The 18,961-nt window shown below is 39.5% G+C and overlaps 1 protein-coding gene across 1 annotated transcript; it reads right to left on the bottom strand.

Annotated features, from left to right (window-relative positions):
- Window positions 1-1,136: 1,136 nt before the first annotated feature.
- Window positions 1,137-18,091, bottom strand: LOC135465710 (uncharacterized). The gene is made up of 11 exons (XM_064743028.1): window positions 17,907-18,091; window positions 13,379-13,536; window positions 12,150-12,208; window positions 11,599-11,684; window positions 8,379-8,524; window positions 6,920-7,068; window positions 6,279-6,449; window positions 5,372-6,031; window positions 4,309-4,426; window positions 3,150-3,249; window positions 1,137-1,292 (listed from the first exon to the last, which is right to left on the bottom strand). Exons 1-11 carry the CDS (start codon window positions 18,089-18,091, stop codon window positions 1,238-1,240), a joined length of 1,887 nt encoding a protein of 628 aa, XP_064599098.1. The 3' UTR covers window positions 1,137-1,237.
- Between the last annotated feature and the right edge of the window lie 870 nt (window positions 18,092-18,961).

The following is an 18,961-nucleotide window of genomic DNA, read 5'->3' as shown; positions in this document are numbered from 1 at the left end:
CGTCTATTTTCTGCTTGCGCCCAAATTAACGTCAACAATCCACGTTATGTACATCCAAAGTTAGTAAATTTATTTACTTCGATAACTGACGGTCTTATTCCTTTGTCTCGTACAATGGTAGTTAATTATATATTGGTGGAGAACAAGCGGCAGTACCTGGATCAGCACTTGTAACGCTTTAATTCTGTAACAATTATTTCATTAAACTTTACATTACTACAACGCTTATTCCCAACGCTTACGGAAATATTTATTTCATTAAGGCAAATTCATACTTTGGAAGAACAAGATGGGTTGGGAGTTAATGTCGGTGTGTGGAATTTTTGGTAGGATGAGTCCGCAACAAAGTCCGCAAAACTGTTCCTACAAAAACGGCCATAATTTTGCCCAAATTGTACATAGGGCCCGAAACCCAAACTTAATCTGTAACTTGCTATAAAAGCATGTACCAAGATACAAATTTATACTACGATCCGTTTTGAAAAAAGAAGTCTGCAAAACTGTGTGGACAAAACGATCACAATTTGGTTAATGAGGACATAAGTGTCTGAAACTCGAACTTGATCTGTAATTTGTCACGGTAAAGCTTTGTACAAAATTTCAACTCAGCACCATGGACCCTATTCGAATGACTTTCTGGAACGTTTTGAGATGGACTTACATACTGCAAACACATAATTCCCCTGGGTACCGGTTTGGCTATCAGTGTAAAACAATACAAATACATTAATACACCCAGAAATACACTCAATCAATGCGTTGAGAATAGCCCCAGAGAAAGGGAGCGTGAAATCGGGAGAAAATAATTTATAAAATAATAATTCATCAATCAGTTATTTCCGTTATTAAACTGTTTCCGATACCATCTTGGAATTATTTAATGCAGTTCATTTGTGTCACAATCAATCAATCTAAAAATATATCTATAATCGTCAATATGGCCTATAAATGTGTCTTAGTAAAAAAAAATCTGAAACCCTTCAGCCAGGGATGCCATTGTAATGTTTACTGAAATAATTATTTCATTAAGAATTAGAATCTAACTGTTATTGAAACAATAATTTTAATAAGAGATGCAGTACAGGCTCTATAATTTATGCCTTTTCAGAGAAGAAATGAAATGAATGATTGCAATGGTGAACAGTAGTTTATTTTGCTCTGTGATACAACACAATGACTATAATGGATAAATTATATGCAACTACTTTTACAAAATCTTGAGAAAAAACCTCCATGTTCAGCCAAACTCTTGTGATGTCATGTCAACCTCTGACAGCAGCTCATCAATCTCTCTGAAATTAAAAACGTTCAATGTTCAATTCTGAAAATGGGAGAACCTGTAGCACAAGGCCTATATACAACCCCCAGAGCGAATGACTGCCCTGACCACGTACATACCGGTACAAGCATAAAGGGGATCCAGGTCAGCCAGCCTCGGAGACTCTGGAACAATATTACACCAAACTTAAATGCATCCCCAGTGTCATGAATCTGACAAGTCTAAAATGTCTTTACTCTGCACAAATCGTACAAAATCTTCAATATGTCATCCATGTCAATAACTTTTGATAAACAAAGGTATAACAGACGCCAGATGTACAGACTGATGAATAGACAGAGTGATTTCAGCCAGACAAAAACTCCTGGCAGAAATGACATTAAATCCCTCCCCTGACTTACTCAGAGCCTAAACCTCCACTGAATAAAGCATACTGACTGAGGAAATAAAAATATCATTTTTAAACAAAATCTTAGGGATGGTTAAAACAGATATAATGAATGTATTTAGATGTGTGAGGTATAAAGTTAAGCAGTGGTGAGTTACACAGCAGGTAAACATCGCCCTGTGATAAGGAGATTGGGACAAAGAAGGCAATGTTTACTTGTGAGGTGGCTAACTGAGCCTAGCCCTTCCAAAACCCCATGTGTTTAGCTCAGGGCTCTGTACCAAGCCAGACTCAAGTTCCCTCTGACTTCAGGCCCTCTAACCACAGAAATAAACATGCTAATTAACAATGCCGGGAAAAACTTTAACTGACAATCACTACTGCTATAAACAAATTACTGAGAGAAAAGCGGGCGTAAGTAGCTGCAGAGTTTGTATGAAGGTGTCTGGATGAGGTTAGAGAGCTGATGTTAAAGCTGGAGAGCAGGTGAGCCCTCGCCCTCAGCTGGCTACGATACGTCCACAAAGGGGAGGTCACTGATGATGGTTTACACACGGTAATCTATACACACTGTTACCAGGCCAACAATGGATGATGACAGACTCTATTAGCCGCATCAAGTGCTCCCTGGGTCAGATTTCCATGATAAATGCCACAGGAATGGTTTCATGGGAACAGATGTTACGAATCAGGGCTTCAGATACAGGTTACTCTCACCCTACCCCATCTCAGCTCATCGCCCACTTCCCACCATGTTCAAGTCCTACTCTTCATCTTCAGCCTGACAAAGTGTGTCACATTACACAGAAAACAGAGATCAAATACTTGCTGTCCTTAACTCTATAATGAACATATACATACCACTAACTTCTGCAGATACAGAAACTCTAGATAGCGCTTTTCAACTCTCTGCTGTTTACCCTTAACCCTTTTTTTTTTTAACCAAATGAAGGGGGTGAAGTGAAGCAATCAGACGATAGAGCAGAAGGATTACCATGATAAAATGTGTTGATGTTTACAGGACTAGCATCAGAGTGAGAGCAAAGCTAAGGGCAGGGTACATCAAACAGGAACACAACACCCTCGTTCTGATCCAAGGGGTCACTAATTTACACTCACACCTCAAACATCTTCAGTTTGCAGCCATACAGACTTAAGCCATTCTGCATTGTATATTGTGTCTAACTTCAAACCTTTGCAAACTGAGCTTCCTACAAAATGGTGACATTCAATTAAATAGTTGACACCCTGAATCAGTATAAACCTGAAAGTTTTCAAGGCAATCTCAGATGATTCACATAATCATTATACCTATTCAAAGTTTTCCTAAATAGTCAATAGTCAATAGCAGATTGCAAAGAGCTCTCAATTCTTGTCACTGTAGGCAGACAGTTCAGATAACCCATTCTTTTAATCTAATGTGACACTAGGGCACTAGTTATTATGCCCTCTTCATCTGACAGATTACACCTTCCTACCCACCTGAGCTGTTTTTCATACAGAGATCGTTGTTGTCTCAACTGTTGTAAAATGGCATCTTCAGGGAAGTCTTCTCCATCAGACGAACTACCCACAGAGTCATCTGAAAATGTTACAGTTTGATACATCACATCTCTATTTAATCGAGCTAGCTATGTTCAACATCATCTATCTATCTACTGATATTGACAGGGGTTCAAAACATGGCCCTGCAAAGTAGCTGTAGATGACACAAATTAATTTCACAGCAGTCTTAGAAGAAGACTTAGCAGTTGTAGAGATTAGCAGATGGACAAACTAGACACATATCATCAGCACATAATAAGTGGTTAATGAAGTTGCCTGCAATATTAGTCGACATTAGCACTAGCTAGCTGAGTATCTAACTCATGAAGGTAGATAGAGAACAAACATGGGGAGAGAATTCCCTGACTTGACAGACGGCATTAAATACACTGAAAAAGCGTGAAAAAATAGAGCCCCATTTCACTGTAAACTGCTGAGTACACCAACAATGTGTGAGTTTGACAATATAGGCAGGTAAATCTCTATCGATGAGTTTTTGTAACAATGTCAAGTGATTTACTCTGTCAAAAGCTTTCCACGCGTCCATAAAATACGTCATCGTTCATAGCGCTGCTTATTGCGATTGTCTAATATACTGTATCAAGGAATAAACTGGATCCGAACGTACATGCAAAACAAAAAAATACACACTTATAAGTGGCGCTCAGTGATTGGCTGAGAGGTTCTGGCGGAAGCCTTTGGCTGTTGAAAAAGTAGATTTCTGAAGACTTTTACATGAAGAGTAAAGCAAGCGTGATGACATAGCTTATAAGGCAGTGTCAACCTTTCCGGCAAGAAGAGGATAAATCATGGTCCAAGTGAAACTTACTTATCAGTAACAGTCTTCCAGGAGAACAAAGGTTCGTGTCCATCACAATGTCTAAACTTTATACTCTAACAAAAAAAACATGGGCTTTGTCGCACTCTTTGGTATAATGGACAAAAATAAATAGGTTATAAATATTTCTAGTTCCAATCTAACTGGAAGGCTCGAAATTCATGCATATGTGCACATGACATATTGTTGTGCTGTCTCTTCTATTTATTTCTTTACTGCATAAAAATTTCTTAAAAATCTCCGCAGTTTTGTCTTTACCCATTTGTTTTATTGAAGTCTTTTCTGCTGTCCCCTTCACTCCTGTTAACTCTGACAGACTTTCCACACTGGACCCCACACCACTCTGACAGGGGTCAAACAGATAACCTGACACAACCTGAAATATACAAGGATAATACCACATTCAATCAAATTAGACCCCACACCACTCTGAGAGGGGCAAAACAGATAACCTGACACAACCTCAAACAAATACAAGGGCAATACAATGGTCAGTCAACTGTCACACTGGACCCCACACCACTCTGAGAGGGGCCAAACAGATAGCCTGACACAACCTGAAATATACAAGGACAATACTACATTCAGTCAAATTAGACCCCACACCACTCTGGGAGGGGTCAAAGAGATAGCCTCACACAACCTCAAACAAATACAAGGGCAATACAACGGTCAGTCAACTGTCACACTGGACCCCACACCACTCTGACAGGGGTCAAACAGATAGCCTCACACGACCTGAAATATACAAGGATAATACTACATTCAGTCAAATTAGACCCCACACCACTCTGAGAGGGGTCAAACAGATAACCTGACACAACCTCAAACAAATACAAGGGCAGTACAACGGTCAGTCAACTGTCACACTGGACCCCACACCACTCTGACAGGGGTCAAACAGATAGCCTCACACAACCTGAAATATACAAGGACAATACTACATTCAGTCAAATTAGACCCCACACCACTCTGAAAGGGGCAAAACAGATAACCTGACACAACCTCAAACAAATACAAGGGCAATACAACGGTCAGTCAACTGTCACACTGGACCCCAAACCACTCTGAGAGGGGTCAAACAGATAGCCTCACACAACCTGAAATATACAAGGACAATATTACATTCTGACAATACTATAGTCAGTCACTCACTACATATGCACATCTGTTTCCTTGACAAACTGGCAGGTTCAACTTAATTTAAACAAATGTAGTTTCACAGAAACCTTTGTAGTCAGCAGTACTTGTGACAAACAACCTATTTCTCTGGCATACCTGGTACTTTCACTAGCACATAAATAAACCAAGATACACGTACCTGTCCTATGGCAGAATCCACAGGATGCTGTGAAGAAACACAGGCGCTTCCTGCATGTCTTTGCTGTGGTGGAGTTGCCTCCCTTCTTACATCCTTTGAATCACTTTTCTCATCATTACATGTCATTTGTTTCCTAGCTGTTTTATTACAGTGTGACAGTTTATTCCTGGCACTTCCGTCTCTGTCATCGTTTACATCACACTCCAATGTCCTTTCATCACTTAATCTATCTGGACCAGAAGCCTGTTTGCTTTTCTTGTCCCCACCCGAGTGTTCACTCTCCACAGACTGTCTATCACACTGTTTTTGAGTTCGGTACATACGCTTGTCATCATATGAGTGTAATTGTTTTGTCCCCTGAGACTGTTCATCCCCCTGTGATCGGAACCTATCACTGATCTTCTTCTGATCACTGTCAGGCCTCTCAGCCTGTAGGTACTGGGTGTACATGATGTCTGGGCCCTCCCCGAGCTGCACTGTCAACTCCTGGTGTGGACATGGTAACAGGTCACACATCAGGTGCAGGTGAGGCTCTGGAGCTCCTGGCTTTACTTTCACTTTCCCTTTTCTGTGCAGAGTAGGACTGGCTATTATAGGCTCACGGGCAGGTTCAGTCACCTCCCTTGTTTCACTTAGACTTACCGCTGATTCAAGGTGATGCTGCACAGATAGGAAAATCAAATAAAACCACATCTGGTGTCAGAGACTTGTAGATAATCTGTATTTCAAATTCCACACTTAAAATAGGTGTCTGTAGTGTTGACTCTTTAACTGCATTAGACCAAGGGTTGGTTCACTGATAGTGTGTCTGACAGATTACATGAGCAATAATGTATCCTGGTAAATTACAAAAAAAACTGAAAGTCATCAATAATTTATCAGCTGGCTAGTTTCCTTGCGTACTTACCAGTACGCCTGTACTATGTGCTTCAGGGCTGGAGCACCTGGGAGGGCCTGGAGCAGGAGTGAAGTGAACCGCTGAGGGTCCAGGGGTCCGCGTGACAGACGATACTGAAGGCTGAGGATATTCTGACAACATCTGTCGAAACTCGGACAATTTGGAATCTATATCCAACAGCTGAAGATTAAAGCAAGAAACAAATAATTCACAGTAACTAAGGTTTGTTTGTCTATGATGCCAAATACAGTTTTAAACTAACCAGATCTAATTCAGATACAAATTAATTAAAACATCTGACTAAGGCAATTCAGTTAGATGATTCAACAGGGCAGTAGCATATTTCATGATCCTCTGAGGTGGCGCTAGTGTGAAGTAGGACTTTGAGTCATTGATAAGCCAAGAATGGATTGTACTGTAACGTTTACACCATCATGAAGTCTCAGTACTGCCTTCAATGTGTCGTCATCATAATGATGAACTGGGAAAGGATGATTTGACGTCAATGAAATGTCAGTTTTCATAATTATCAGCGTCTCTCTAGAAACACATCTGCATGTATCTGAACCCAGTCAGCAAAATCCATGTTCTCTAGCTCTCTACAAAGCATTGATCATTGGCACAGGCTGACAGTTGCGGAGATAGCATACCTTGGAGGCTGGTTTGGGAGAGGGTGCCATGTAAGCCGAAACCTTAGCTAACTCCATCTTCCTCTTCAACCTCCACTGATACAGAATATCATCTTCAGGCCTTTGTGGGTTACCAAGCAGGGCTGGTGGCAGAGTAGCTCTGGTGCTCTCTACAACATACAACATAAACCATTACCATGGCTGCCTGTCAGTGTAATGTCTGCCTGTCAGTTTACATTAGATGCCTTTACACACACAAATGATGATAGGTACAAAACAACCATTGCTTACATCAGGTACCTTTACACACACAAATGGTGTTAGGTACAAAAAAAGCCATTGCTTACATTAGGTGCCTTAACACACACAAATGATGACAGGTACAAAACAGCCATTGCTTACATTAGGTGTCTTTACACACACAAATGATGATAGGTACAAAACAGCCATTGCTTACATTAGGTGCCTTAAAACACACATATGATGATAGGTACAAGACAGCCATTGCTTACATTAAGTGCCTTAACACACACAAATGATGATAGGTACAAAACAGCCATTGCTTACATTAAGTGCCTTAACACACACAAATGATGATAGGTACAAAACAGCCATTGCTTACATTAGGTGCCTTTACACACACAAATGATGATAGGTACAAAACAGCCATTGCTTACATTAAGTGCCTTTACACACACAAATGATGATAGGTACAAAACAGCCATTGCTTACATTAAGTGCCTTAACACACACAAATGATGATAGGTACAAAAAAAGCCATTGCTTACATTAGGTGCCTTTACACACACAAATGATGATAGGTACAAAACAGCCATTGCTTACATTAAGTGCCTTTACACACACAAATGATGATAGGTACAAAACAGCCATTGCTCACATTAGGTGCCTTAAAACACACGTATGATGATAGGTACAAGACAGCCATTGCTTACATTAGGTGCTTTAAAACAAACATATGATGATAGGTACAAAACAGCCATTGCTTACATTAGGTGCCTTTACACACACAAATGATGATAGGTACAAAACAGCCATTGCTTACATTAGGTGTCTTTAAAAACACAAACGATGATAGGTACAAAACAGCCATTGCTTACATTAGGTGTCTTTACAAACACAAATGATGATAGGTACAAAACAACCATTGCTTACATTAGGGGGCTTTACAAACAAAAATAATGATAGGTACAAGACAGCCATTGCTCACATTAGGTGCTTTTACACACACAAATGATGATAGGTACAAAACAGCCATTGCTTACATTAGGTGCCTTTACACACACAAATGATGATAGGTACAAAACAACCATTGCTGAAGAGTGTTTTGAGGAAGACTCGCAATGTCAAGGAAAAATGTAATGAACAGACATGCAACATTTCTTCAAGATGGGATTTTTCTATGTGTACCCGCTCACTTTTTCACCTATACGCACACATGACCAAGAAAATGCAGCTTTACCTCTGGCCATTCTAGTGAAGCTGGGTCGGTACACCCTCTCCTCACTCCCCTGACTCCTGTCTGTAGCCACGCTCATGGCACTTGGGGAGCTGCCCAAACCCTCTGTACTCACCACTGGGTCAGTGGACACCTCCGAGCTTTCGTAACTGCACAAGAACAACAACAGAAAGTAAATGCACAAGAGCAAATACATTGTCGTCAACTTTTAAAATAACTTACTTCTTCGCTCTACGGAAATGTGAACTGAATACATACAGCACTAGTCTTCGTAGGTGGTTATTTGGCAACGTCACCAGTTGTAGAGAGTTAAGTGGAATACTGGTCCATCTAAATTCTTTGAAGGTCGTACAGCCATTTTATAACTTATCAACAAAATGTGAGTGCGGCATGGGTATTACAAATGTGAGTGCGGCATGGGTATTACAAATGTGAGTGTGGCATGGTTATTACAAATGTGAGTGTGGCATGGTTATTACAAATGTTGTACAAACTATTTTATTACATACAAAATTAAATGTAACTCACCAAAGTGGTCTGCCAGGTAAGTGTAAGGTACTTATAGTGTGCTAATGTTACCTACATGTACCCAAACACAACTCAAGTTTGGTAGACAGTGATCTGTTCACCATTTTAGTACATGCATGTCCCAGTGTAGTAGTTTGACCTCATACATGTATGCAATTACATAACATTCCCTGCACTGTGGCATGATGTCATATTGTGGCATGATCTCATGTTGTGGCATGATCTCATGTTGTGGCATGATGTCATGTTGTGGCATGATGTCATGTTGTGGCATGATCTCATATTGTGGCATGATCTCATGTTGTGGCATGATGTCATCTTGTGGCATGATGTCATCTTGTGGCATGATGTCATGTTGTGGCATGGCATCATGTTGTGGCATGACGTCATGTTGTGGCATGATGTCATGTTGTGGCATGATGTCATACTGCACAAGCCTAATGCAATATCCTTCTACACAATGACATCATACCACCGCGTTTGCAATGTCATTCACAGACTAGAGCCCAAGGGCTGTGAAATGGGTCTACTGCTCTTCTTCTATTTTCATTTTTCTTGTAACTAATGACCAATTGTCTTCTAGTACATTGATCTTCTACCCACAAAGGGCCTATCAGTTATTCTGTCTGTAATGGAGGACCTGGCCCCATCTCATTATGACATAACTTTCACATGCAATGTAAACATTTTCCCAAATTTTTTTACCACAGTCGTTACCATTCTATTTGTTTGGTTAGTGTGAGCATGAAATCCTTCACTGCCACATGTGACAACAGATCAAGGCAATGTATCGTAATACAATTCATGTTTTGGTCCTAACACTGTATGGTTGTATCTCAACAGTACACATACAGGCAAGGACACATACAATACATGTACAATCTGTCCACCTCTTTTTTCTCAATCTTGTCAGGATTATATCCAAATGTTCATCACACATAGCAAACGTAATTAACTCCCCATTCCACAATGTAACAGGTAACATCTTGAAGGGACCATGAAAAACTCTGTATAATCAGTTTGTTCACTACTACTCCCTACTTTTCCAAGAGAGGGAGTACTGGGTAAGCCTACTGCAGTATACATTTTTTTGGAAAATACTCACTACTTCTCTATTTTGTATAATTTGGTCACTATTTATCTACATAGACCTACCCATACAGGGATTCTTGTAGTTACATGTAGGTCAATAGTTACATATGTCGATTGTCCAGGATTTGGACTTGTCATAACATTCTAGAATAAATTAATTATTTCAGCTCCTCCCGGGGAATGAATCTGAATGACGCTCATAGGCCTACATTCATTCATTACGCCTCAACCTGTAGGCCTACTGGGTTTATTCTAATAACTCACTCACTGACTACTTTACCTTTTTGTTTTCGCTAGATAGCAGGGGTCGCAGTATTACTTCATTCTATGGTAACTTGCCTAATGCGACTGGTAATTTTTTTTTTACCTGTCGAAACATTTCTGTTTACACAAACAACTTTCGGTTTTGAGATCAAAACATGATACCCTTGTTACGCTAAATCCAAATATAGGCCTACATTAGAAGACAAATATTTATTATTTGTGCTTTATCTATTGGCAGTATATAGTATAAATGTACGTGTTTCTGAACACTGTTCTCGTGACCCTTGTATTTCATTGCATTAGCTTCTCTCCTCATCATCATAATCATACATGCACACTTTGGAAACTTGACCCTCAATGACAATTTAACATAGCATAAATAACTGATGATCAATGTAGAATTAAAACCATACACTGGGAGCGACATTAGGATGATTTTCACGCAGTACAGTAGCAGAATTTGCTGTATAGTAACCAAAATGTAACACAAATGACCATGCTTTTAGCCCTTGGTACATTTTCTTCATGGCAAACACTAGAGAATGTCACAAATACAAATATAAATACGTCGTGTAGAGCGTCGCGCACGTAAACTACTTTGGTGATCTACTTTCGATTTTGATAGACTGTTTACTTTAAACTGTAGACTGTACCCTATAGCTTTCGGGAATTCAGGCATACATACACATCGTCATGCCTGTTCAGTACACTCTGTTTTCATTTTAGAAACCCATCATCTAATTTTAAGTGCATTTACGATTGCATGGCCCTTGTCTGTAGCACTGGTGTCAAGGTCAAATGGCATACCAGCTGTCTGATAATTTTCACATTCCACATTATTTTCATCATTTTGGTGACTAACAAAGCGCTTGATCGCAGTAAGGAAGGCCTAAATATTATTAGGAGCTGTTAAATACATCAACATCGGCTACCTTACATGACGTAAATCTTTTCGTTACATGCACTCTCACAGGCAATCAAGGAACCGAATGGTATGTGACATTTACTATCACAATCCTCAAAATAGAGCACAAAATTAAGAGAATAATAAATGAAACCCCAAACTTTATTAAAAATTTGTTCAATGCACAATCATAACGTATAAATCCCAACAAAACAATGAAGAAAAAATCACGGAAGGAAGCTAATATTTGACCCTAACACACGGTCAAATGTGTGTCAAGCTCACTGACACGTCGTACTTGGGGTGAAACTACTTCTTGCAATTTCACACCTGTTTATGCCTCTATACTGGGCCTCTGGCAATTCTCACCAATAGACCCATAAAAACAATGATGATATTAAATGCATCAGTCGCCATTTACAATCTATACTGTACCTTTGTTCCAGCAGCCGATCAGCTCTCTCTTGTAACCGCCTTGTTTCCTCATCACCAGGAAGGCGAGATGATAGGTGTGTTGCCAACTGAGGGAACAACAACAGCATCCCCTGAGATGGGTACAGATCTACTTTGTAGACTATCTGACCAGGCTGAATGGTTAACTAAACAAACCAGGGCTCTTCACTTTTAAGAAATATGTGGTCAGGAAGGAACAGGTGATGCTGACAGGTGGTGAACTAGTTAATGGACTGAATCTTTACAACATAAAGCATATATGTACAACAACTACAGTTCTTCTCTATTACCTTCCTTACCCAAGATATTTGGGTACAGCAGAGGGATCTTCTCTATAACCTTCCCAAACCATGATATGTGGGGACATCAGAAGGACCTTCTCTATAACCTTCCCAAACCATGATATGTAGGGACATCAGAAGGATCTTCTCTATTACATTCATAACCCCAGATATGTGGGGACATCAGAAGGACCTTCTCTATTGTTCCTAACCACTGATATGTGGGGACATCAGCAGGATTTTCTCTATTACCTTCCTACCCCTGATATGTGGGGACATCAGAAGGATCTTCTCTATTATGTTCCTAACCTCTGATTTGTGGGGATATTAGAAGGATCTTCTCTATTATGTTCCTAACTGCTGATTTGTGGGGATATTAGAAGGATCTTCTCTATTACCTTCCTCACCTAACCCCAATATATGGGGACATCAGATGGATCTGCTCTATTACCTTCCTAAACCATGATATGTGGGGACATCAGAAGGATCTTCTCTATTACCTTCCTAACCCCTGATATGTGGGGACATCAGAAGGATCTTCTCTATTACCCTCCTAACCGCTGATATGTGGGGACATCAGAAGGATCTTCTCTATTACATTCCTAACCTCTGATATGTGGGGACATCTGAAGGATCTTCTCTATTATGTTCCTAACCGCTGATATGTGGGGATATTAGGACGATCTTCTCTATTACCTTCCTCACCTAACCCCGATATATGGGGACATCAGATGGATCTGCTCTATTACCTTCCTAAACTAACCCCTGGTATGTGGGGACATCAGATGGATGTTCTCTAACATCTTCCTAAACTAACCCCTGATATGTGGGGACATCAGAAGGATCTTCTCTGTAACATTCCTAACCCCTGATATGTGGGGACATCAGAAGGATCTTCTCTGTAACATTCCTAACCCCTGATATATGGGGACATCAGAGGGATCCTATCTATAACCTTCCTAATCTCTGATACACAGGGACATCAGAAAGATCATCTCTATTACCTTCCTAACCTAATCCCTGATATATGGGGACATCAGAGGGATCTTCTCTATAACCTTCCCAAACCATGATATGTGGGGACATCAGAAGGACCTTCTCTATTACCTTCCTACCCCTGATATGTGGGGACATTAGAAGGATCTTATCTATTACCTTCCTAATCTTTGATACACGGGGACATCAGAAAGATCTTCTCTATTACATTCCTAACCCCTGATATGTAGGGACATCAGAAGGATCTTCTCTATTACATTCCTAACCTCTGATATGTGAGGACATCAGAAGGATCTTCTTTATTACATTCCTAACCTCTGATATGTGGGGACATCAGATGGATACATTAGCATAATAAACAAAAGATGACGTATCATGCCCGCCATTCCATCAGCAAGGCTTGCTGCCATTGTAACATTACATGTAAATGGAGATCAGATAATCACTCTTTGTATTAAAATGTTAATAATCTAAGAAAGTCTTACTGAAGATGCTGTCAGTCGTTCTGGTTTTTGATGAGATTTTGTAGGGACCGACAGAGTGTCTGCCTGATAACCACCAAAAGTCTCTCCCCCGACTACCTGCCTGCTTCAGCCTCTCCTGGCGACTCATCGGAGCACCTGTTCTGAACCTCTCCACATACCTGAACAGAGGGAATGATATAGCGATATATTCAAATAGGACAAACAAACTACAACAGAAAACATGCTAATCATACATGTATTACTGTCTTTAACATATGGTTTAACCCAAAATTTCTAGCCATAAACTTTGGCCAATTTCAGTTGCTGATAGAAATGACAGGGAAGAGTGATAAGCCACCAGCTATGCAGTAATCCCCTGTGACAGTCTGGCTGCTGGCTGTTGCCACATGAGATGAACTCCTCAGGAATGGACTGACAGAATAAAGTATCAAAAGTGTGTGTGGGTGGTGGGTGGGGAGGTGTTGTAGCAGCATATGCTTATCAATACTCAGCATACGCTTATCAATACTCAGTTGTCTACAGTCACTGTCTACATGCATGTGGATGGTTTAAACACTCCCTCGCAGTCTAGGAAGGCACATGCATCCTAGTACTAATAGAGATGTGGACAGCTTTGTGGAAAGAAAATGAAGTCCAAAAATTAGGTAACCTTTGACACTCAATAAATTTGGTAATATGACTAGAGAGACAATAAGGTGCTCTAGACAGGTGTTCGCGCGCATGTAAGAACTACAAGCTGACATGAAAGGCTTATAGAAATTTCTATTTACAGGAAAACAGAGTGAGCCCACGAAACAGAAAAATGATGAAAAATCTGGTAAAATAGCCACTGGAATCTGGTTATCAATACCCTTCTTATTCTCCCACAAGTAGGCAGTTCTGTGTACAAAAACAGTAGCCCTACATGTACGTCAAAGTTTTACTTATTACAAGAAATAGGTCAATTTGGCAAAGTCCACAATAAAAAAAGTCCAATAAAACTAACGCCATTAAAAAAAATTCAACCTTCCATCAGTAAACCCTATGTAGATGTACACACCATCCACAACCTCTTGAACATGAGAGCATGTCCCGCTTCATTACCCTGTATGGCACTCCGCAGTTCTGGTTGCTAATCCTCGCCACATGGGGTCAAGTCACTGACAGTGAGGTGAGTAGGTCTCCCGACTAGTATTACTACATGTACCTCTAAATACATCACTGAATGAAATAATTCTATTCAATTCCTCCTATTGCAGGAGAGTTCCTTTTCCCACATTTTTGACTGAAGTTGACAGTCTTTCAAATTACGCGAAAACGAATAAGAAATGTTTAGCTGCAGCGATGCAAACGCACGTGTCTAGATGTCTCTTTGATCACAATTTCACATCTTCATCTCATCAGCTGGTAGGCATAGTTTGCAAGTATGGATTCCTGGTGAGTTAAATTCCAATAAAGCTTTGTAAGAGAGCACAGCAGTTTAACGACGGATATTTGACATATCACTCCACATGTGTAAATTATGGGCAGTCACGCTTAATCTGCACAGAGTTTTATCCCAAATTCCCACTTATCACAAAATAATGATAATAAAACAATCAACATGTTGCAAAGTGTATGTACTAAAAATATTATGATTAAAACTGAGGAAAACATGAACTGTTGGTGGTAGGAGCATAAACTAACTGCTCAGTGAAGCCTGAGCTTGTCTATAACATTCCTGAACTGTCAGTATAATCCCCTGACCACTCCCTGATGCTCTCCTGCAGCGCCCAGTCAGTAAGAAACACAATCACTGCAATGAATCATCGGATACACTGTCCGAGCCGCAGGGAGAAACTTTTGTGTTTTCTATCACTAAGTAACTAATATCACACACCATACATAAAACAAACTTAACTTTCAATCCATCTGTGAGAACCCATTATACAAGAGCTAAAACAAAAAGCTTAAAAGACAAGACGGCACCTGGCTAAAACATATTTCAATCAAAATCAGGACACTCAAGCTTTTTAAAAGTACCACACTTTATTATTTTACTGAGATGTCACCAAATAACTTGTAGAACAAAATGACAATACTGCACAAATGAGTGGTTTGAGTCGAGGCAGCCATCTTGAGAATTTTATCCAATCAAACACTTTTCTACCAGATTGCGCAGTCTAAACTGTGACGCAGCCTTCACCCATTCACTCCATGAAGTGACATATCACAACACATAACTACTGTATCGGACATCATTTTCAGAACGTTTACAAAGATTTAGTAATGTGCAGCTGATGGGCCATTTCACACAATGTCGTGGGATAGGTCTGTATCATTTGTGCACCACCAGACAAAGCTTAAAATTAATCAATCTTATGATATAATTTTTTTGTCTGAATTTATTACATGTAAAGAATTTAAATGTTTCTCCTCCTTCTTTATCGGATACAAGGGATGATTTTTCTGTTTTCTTTTATAAAATACAGTAAAATTATTGAAACGCTGTGTTCAAGCCGAGATGGTTTCTCTAACGTCTACAATAACTAGGTCAGCACAGCTTTCACTTTAGAAGCCACCGTTACAAACTTGAAGCCCTAAATGAAGTCACAGTTGGACAGTTGACAGTTGACAGTTGAATGCCTAGATCATCCTCACAGGTGTTTAGATTTCTTTCCATTTGTTTCAGAATTGAGCATGAATGTAGTTGTACAATATTCCTTGTAATTTTGTAAACATTTAATAGGGGTCAAAATCACCATCACAACCCCTCCGGAGGCAACAAACCTGAACCAGGAATACCCCGGTCATGTATCAACAGCTAGGCTATTTAAACAGTGCCTCTGGAGTTCCTTGTAAATTATACTGTAGGCCTACCATATGAACAGTTCAAGCAGATGAGGAAATGTTCTTCCTGTGTGTCCAGTTTCCGAGAAAACTATATTTATCTCTTGGGCCTTCCTCACAGAAGTCCACAAGTTTAATCTGCCATAGGCTACTGCTTGGACTATTATAGACAAAATACCTTCCACATTATAGAGAGCTAGGGTAAACGTAGCTTTTATCTGCCATAGGCTACTGCTTGGACTATTATAGACAAAATACCTTCGACATCATAGAGAGCTGGGGTAAATGTAGCTTTTATCTGCCATAGGCTACTGCTTGGACTATTATAGACAAAATACCTTCCACATTATAGAGAGCTAGGGTAAATGTAGCTTTTATCTGCCATAGGCTACTGCTTGGACTATTATAGACAAAATACCTTCCACATTATACAGAGCTAGGGTAAACGTAGCTTTTATCTGCCATAGGCTACTGCTTGGACTATTATAGACAAAATACCTTCCACATTATACAGAGCTAGGGTAAACGTAGCTTTTATCTGCCATAGGCTACTCCTTGGACTATTATAGACAAAATACCTTCCACATTATAGAGAGCTAGGGTAAACATAGCTTTTATCTGCCATAGGCTACTGCTTGGACTATTATAGACAAAATACCTTCCACATTATAGAGAGCTAGGGTAAACGTAGCTTTTATCTGCCATAGGCTACTGCTTGGACTATTATAGACAAAATACCTTCCACATTATAGAGAGCTAGGGTAAACGTAGCTTTTATCTGCCATAGGCTACTGCTTGGACTATTATAGACAAAATACCTTCCACATTATAGAGAGCTAGGGTAAACGTAGCTTTTATCTGCCATACGCTACTGCTTGGACTATTATAGACAAAATACCTTCCACATTATAGAGAGCTAGGGTAAACGTAGCTTTTATCTGCCATAGGCTACTGCTTGGACTATTATAGACAAAATACCTTCCACATTATAGAGAGCTAGGGTAAACGTAGCTTTTATCTGCCATAGGCTACTGCTTGGACTATTATAGACAAAATACCTTCCACATTATAGAGAGCTAGGGTAAACGTAGCTTTTATCTGCCATACGCTACTGCTTGGACTATTATAGACAAAATACGTTCAACATTAGAGAGCTAGAGTAAACGTGGTGTCACCTTGATCTCGATATAGAAAACGTGCTGAAGCTGTGTCAAGATGAGGCTTCACTAAACTTTTATTAGGTAGAAAAAAATGTAAAAACATATTAAATACTGGTTTAAGATACGTTGAATTGTAATCTTTCAATGGACATAGACATTAGTCAGGTGCTGTTTTTCACTTTGACAAGACACTTTTATCCCTCTCTCAATACCTCTCCTTACTTCAAATAGGCATATTTAGATGAAATGTTTGCAAAGTTATAGATTCCCATGGAAATTAAAAACTTGACTACAGTGAGGAAGTGTTTTTGCCATTTCTCCAACAATAGTACACTACATCTACTAGTACAATACACATTTACAAACAGCCTGAGCATGATACCCCCACCATACTTCTGAATAAGTACAATATGACAATGTGTGAAAAAGTCAATAAAATAGTCTTTATTTTACAAATTACTAGAGAATTTCTCTCAGTACGTGTGACAAGACAGCTTAGCATGTTGCAGTTTATGAGCATTCAGACCAGATGTGGTGGCCTACGAAGCCTATACACTCACCTGGCCAGCACAGACTCTCCTGTGTGATCCTCTTTAGCAGGGTATTCTGCAGACTTGTTTAAGGAGATGTCATGAGAATCTCTCACTGGAAACTCCAGCCTCTTCTTCAGACTCAGGAATTTGTCAAATCTGGGGTGAGGCTCCTCACCTGTTTCATCACTGTCAAACAGATTCATGTAATACATCATTAACTCAGATTAACTATCAGAAGAAAATCTCACCTTATAGGACAAAGATGAAATGACAATTCAAACATCCATCATTCTTCATACAATGTACTCCTTTATAATATCTGATTGTGGTTTTACACCATTCCATTGTTGATGTGCTAGCAGTCTGGTTTATGAGAAAAAACTTCTCTGTATTCTTTTGTTGATAAGCTAGCAATCTGGGTCATGAGACAAAAATTCTCTGTATTCATTTATTGATATGCTAGCAGTCTGGTTTACAAGAAAAAAAACTTTTCTGTATTCCTTTGTTGATATGCTAGCAGTCTGGTTTATGAGAAAACAACTTCTCTCCATTCCTCTGTTGATATGCTAGCAGTCTGGTTTATGAGAAAAATTCTCTGTATTCCTTTGTTGATATGCTAACATCCTGGTTTGTGAGACAAAAATTATCTGTATTCCTTTGTTGATATGCTAACATCCTGGTTTGTGAGACAAAAATTCTCTGTATTCCTTTGTTGATATGCTAACATCCTGGTTTGTGAGACAAAAATTCTCTGTATTCCTTTGTTGATTTGCTAACATCCTGGTTTGTGAGACAAAAATTATCTGTATTCCTTTGTTTGATATGCTTACATCCTGGTTTGTGAGACAAAAATTCTCTGTATTCCTTTGTTGATATGCTAACATCCTGGTTTGTGAGACAAAAATTATCTGTATTCCTTTGTTGATATGCTAACATTGTGGTTTGTGAGACAAAAATTATCTGTATTCCTTTGTTAATATGCTAACATCCTGGTTTGTGAGACAAAAATTATCTGTATTCCTTTGTTGATATGCTTACATCCTGGTTTGTGAGATAATCATGCTTCATGCTTCAATGAGGTG

The sequence above is a fragment of the Liolophura sinensis genome, chromosome 1, assembly GCF_032854445.1.
Source record: "Liolophura sinensis isolate JHLJ2023 chromosome 1, CUHK_Ljap_v2, whole genome shotgun sequence".
NCBI classification, from domain to species: Eukaryota; Metazoa; Mollusca; class Polyplacophora; order Chitonida; family Chitonidae; genus Liolophura; species Liolophura sinensis.
This window is presented reverse-complemented; position numbering and strand designations above follow the sequence as displayed.

Coding starts and splice junctions, on each gene's coding strand:
- LOC135465710 (XM_064743028.1), bottom strand. CDS start 18,091: ATGTATTACATGAATCTGTTTGACAGTGATGAAACAGGTGAGGAGCCT. Junction 12,209..13,378: donor AACGACTGACAGCATCTTCA/GTAAGACTTTCT, acceptor CCCACAAATCAG/AGGTTAGGAACATAATAGAG. Junction 6,032..6,278: donor CACATAGTACAGGCGTACTG/GTAAGTACGCAA, acceptor CTATCTGTGCAG/CATCACCTTGAATCAGCGGT.